General features: G+C 43.9%; 1 protein-coding gene across 1 annotated transcript in view; it reads right to left on the bottom strand.

The window, feature by feature from the left end:
* The window catches only part of NPY (neuropeptide Y), a 21,960-nt gene that overhangs the window by 17,073 nt on the left and 211 nt on the right, over positions 1 to 4,676 (bottom strand). The window contains exon 2 of the mRNA XM_019508591.1: positions 4,022 to 4,209. Within this exon, the coding sequence (XP_019364136.1) occupies positions 4,022 to 4,209 (188 nt within the window). The remainder of the gene's footprint in view (positions 1 to 4,021; positions 4,210 to 4,676) is intronic.

Raw genomic sequence — 4,676 nt, 5'->3', positions numbered from 1 at the left:
AAGGCTACTGAATGTTTCTCTGCTGCCTAATGGTGAAGAGCAGCAATAACTGCCTGCAATTAGATTCACCCTGGAATAGCTGCCCATTCTGGTTCTTATAGAACTTGCGCAGATAGAGGAAACCAAAGTAAACCACTCCAGGGTATATGTTTATCTGTCCTGGGCCACAACCTCCCTGACTCCCATTCTGAGGTACACAGAGTTTGTCTATTTCCTAGCCAAGGCTACACCATCACGGAAGGTGCTGTTGCAACTACATCAAACCAAAAGAATCCATCCACTTGGGAAAAAGAACAACAGAAGTTAGATCCTATATTGTTAAATGTTTGAGCCTCAGGTATTTCCCATCATTCCTGTTGTTTAGGAGACCCCTCCTCATTGTACTAGAACAAAGACAAGAAAAACCAACTGCAAACCAGGGCTGAACACAAAAGAATCAGTTGCCACTGGAGAAAATCTATTGTAAAGTCTTTGTGCCACAGGAGAGGATCTTTTCCTCCTACCTGTGTGACACAATTCAGAGACATTAGAATTAAAATAGTTCAACTTATTATTCACTAGTTGGAAAATATTTGAAGCATCTCTATCCTAAGGCCTTAAAAAACAAGACAACACTGGCCAGTACTGTTTGGTGGTCAGTTTGAGACATTAAAGCCCAGGAGGTTTTCATAACGCACAACTCCAGTTGAAATCATGTGGATTTGAGGGTACACGTAATTTGCTACGAGTGTCTCAAGCTGGGCAAAAAAAGCCTCTTTTGGAAATTTAGGCCTGAGCATTCAAATCCTACTGAACAGAAAATAAGAGTGCTCTTGGTCTGTTGCAGGAGGTGTTCAGAATGTTGCAAGATCAGGCCCGCACTATAAAAAAAAGGATCTGCATGTAATAAAAGCTTTTTTCACAATGACTATTTTATGAGAGTGTGAAACTAAAATAATCTGGTATTACTAGAAACCCATATTATCTAAACTAGTTCAGATGCATCTAACCTTACAGCACACCCCAAACACATACAAGTACCCCTCCAGAACATCTTAATCAGAGATTCTTCCAGTGGAGACACGGAAAAGTTTCACACGCAAGGGCAATTTGTGATATGGCTATAGGCACCCTAAGGGATAACAGATGACAATGATCACCTATAAGAGAAATGAAAGCGGGAAGGGAAAGGTTAGGAATAGGAAGTTGCAGATAGCATGAAGTGGCAAGGTGATTCCAGGTAGGAAGGCAATTGCTCATAAGTAGCAGTTGCTTCAAAGGGAACACAGGAGCTGAAAGGATGAGACAAGGACCCAAGGGCATCGGAAACATTGGAGGAAACGAAAAGCAATCCTAGAGAGAGGTGCAATGAAGAAGGACTCTGTGGGCAAATGGAGGGGGCAGCAGGTATGGATAGCACTAAACCCTTAGAGGGACAACAAAAGACCTTGGTTAGGGTAGCACAGTACAAAGAGGGATAAGGCATGTAATTACTCATGGCAGTCAAAGGAGCACCACACAAGATAAGCAGGTAACAGAAGAACAAACAGAAAGCCCTGAATTTCCTCAAGCACAGTCACTAATACCTCAACACCTGCTTGGTGAGCTGCAAGTTTACAGTAGGGCTCCAGGGCCACAGGAAAGGTGAGAGGTCAGATGCACAAGTGAGTGAGTGTGAGGAAGCTGCAAGAAGTAATGAGCCCATCTCCAATCCTCTGTTCCTTGCTTTGAGGTCCTTCTCATTCCTGGGCTGCTGGCATCCACAGGCTTAGAACCGGTCTTTAATTAATGTCATCTAAGTACTAAGTAAAATTATCTAAAGTTTCTACTGGAGAGCTTTGTCTTTGAAAACACTCTTCACCATGACAGACCAAAAATTCTAAAGGTATCGTGGGTACAAAAATATAACATAGAATATTACACTAGTTCCTAGGTCAGCTGTATGCCACAATATTTTCTTACTGCAGTAGCAGAAAGTTTCCAAGAGTAAAACTGACCTTTCCAATTGCAAGCAGTTTGCTCTGGTACCATAATGCACTGACCAAAAAAACCAGTCCATCTTTATTTTTGTTTTTTATTAAGTCCTATTTGGGACTCCATTCACTCTTCTGATTATAGTGTAGTCCGCTCCAGAAAATAACATTGTGACATGGTTCTATATTAACTGTCTCTCAGGTCCAAACAAAGCTACTTCCTTTAAAAGTTAAATGTTGTTTTTTTCTTCTAACTGCCACCTAGAATACAAGGCTCCAATTTGGTTTTTTTGGTTTTTTTTGGGGGGGGGGCTTGTTTTTTTTGGGGGGAGGGGTCTGCTGCATACTTTATCCTCAGTAAATATTTTGGTTAATCTAGTCTATTTATTATGCACACAATAGAATGAAATCTAGCTTGCTCTCTTAATTATAGATTGGCTTTGCAGAATAAAGATTAAGAATAATACACCTTTATTTCTTGGCACTAAAGGAAGCAAAAATGAATATGAAATACATGCAAGCAGTGGGTCTACTGAATCAGGTTATAACATTTTTATGTGGTCACTTCTCAAAATAGAACAACAGCTCAAACACTATCTAAATGATTAAATCAGCTGATAGAGAACTTGCATCTGACACGTGAGATATGAAAGAAGAGGCAGGAGAGACCAATGTAAAAACTCGCGTGTCTGAAAGATGGAAGAGATGACAGGCAGAGTGGAAAGATAATTTTGTCAGGTGCCAGAGGTCCAGATGAAAAGTTATCAGATCATAGACTAACATGAGTACCACATATACAGAATAGCAAATTGAAGATGTGTCTTTAAAAACGTGGGGCTAAAGAGCAGTCTTGTTGTAAGTCCCTTCATCTGCCGTCCCTGACATTGGTGCCATACCGGACAATGTCATCATTTTGCTGGGAAGGCTCTCAGTTAAAAGATATCCTTCCTTCTAATTTAATTCTTCAGACTTCAAGAGGACACAAACCAATGAAAACGTAATTAGAGCTCTCTCGTCCATTTCTGATCCTAAACAAATTGAATGATAATTCAAGCTTTTCTGGGCCAAATGCTGTGCAGGGGTCTCAAGCGAAGTGCACTTCTCTGTTAACCAGAGGAACTAAATTGGACTGACTCTTCCAAATAAAGGGATTTACTTGGAACTAGGCTGTACACCTGGCTGTATTTTTACCTTTCACTTCAGTTTAACTTTTTACCAGACTTCAACTAGTTAGGCTCAGTCCTAGAACCCTTTTCTAAGGAAAGGAAGGTTTGGTAGGTTTGCATTCTGGTGCAACTTTTTCTTCAGTCGTACCTACTAGGTTAAGCAGCTGTTAAAAAACACAGGATTTCTGAATTACTACAGGACTTCAACAAGAACACATGCAAGTTCTCCAAGAAACTTATTAGACGTAGTAGCCACAACGGAAGTGTAAAAGTGGTTTTCTTCCTCTGCCTCACACTTTCATGCTCCAAGTTGGTTATATTTTATTTCCCTCCCTCCTCCATCCTACTGCTTATGTTCATGTCCAAACTATGCATGTTAAAACCTGACAAGACTGAATGAAATCAGGCTCGGGTTGATACAGTTCTTTTCCTTCCATTACTGTCCGCATCTTCTGTGCTTAAGCTAATGAAGTGGCGAGTGTTAAGAGTACTGACAGGGCTGTTTTACGTCTCCTCCAGACTCCCACTAGACCATGCTCAGGACCTTATGCCAAGTCTCAACCTGGAGCAGGGTAAGATGGCTGTATTTTACACCTGGCTGGTGTGAAGAACCCATCATTCATAAGTCATACTGGAGTTCAAGCAGCACTGCACATAATGTTGATTGCTGACTGCTGTATATAGGGAAGAAACTTCTCACATAGAGAAGTGTCTGACGTGTTAATTTATTTCCCCTTTTTTCTAGGGATTAAAATTCAAGATTCTCCCATGAGTCACCTTGTGTCCCATGTTTCTTAGAGACCTGGAGAAGAGGTGTGCTGAGGAATACAAAGGTTTCCTCCCCACAGGACACCCTAACCTTATGTACCCTCCATTGCCATGCTGGGATGCACATTGCCTTACCTCTGCCTTGTGATGAGATTGATGTAGTGCCTCAGCGCCGAGTAGTATCTAGCCATGTCCTCTGCTGGCGCATCCTCTCCAGGATTGTCCGGTTTGGATGGATAAGCCTCTGCCAGCGTCCCCAAGCAGATCAGCAAGGACAGGGCAAAAGTCAGCACGGACAGCCACAACCTCATGGTTCCCTGCATCTGCACAACACCGGGGGTTGGGGAAAAGCAGCGGAAAAGAGCATTAAACTGTATGCGTGCGGGCAAAACTTTGTGAAAGGAGACAGAAGTCAGCAGGCGCCGTACTGCTTTTCTCCTCAGAAGAACCCCCCGCCAAGCCCTCAGCGCTCACGCCCGCCCGGCACAGCCAGCAGCGAGGAGCTGTCCGGCAGCCGGCTCCACATGCAGAAAGGCTTGGCGGGCAGCCGAGAAACTTTGAGCGCCTTCTCTCCAGCCCGCACCTTCCTGAGGGGACAGCGCAGAGCCTCGCTCACCTTACTCCTCCGGGAGTCGCTACCAACTACTTCCACAATTGGATTTTGGGGCCGGGGGAAGCGGCAAACTGTAGCCGACCCAGGAGGGCGCAGGCATTAATCCCAGGGGCCGGTTGCAGGGGAGCGCGCGGCAGGCACCAGCTCGCTGCGAGCGAGGCGCTCCGCGGGGCAGCG

The sequence above is a fragment of the Gavialis gangeticus genome, unplaced genomic scaffold (assembly GCF_001723915.1).
Source record: "Gavialis gangeticus isolate Ggan-Ray unplaced genomic scaffold, GavGan_comp1, whole genome shotgun sequence".
Lineage (NCBI taxonomy): Eukaryota > Metazoa > Chordata > Crocodylia > Gavialidae > Gavialis > Gavialis gangeticus.
The sequence above is the reverse complement of the archived record's forward strand: the minus strand, read 5'-3'. Positions and strand labels throughout refer to the sequence as shown.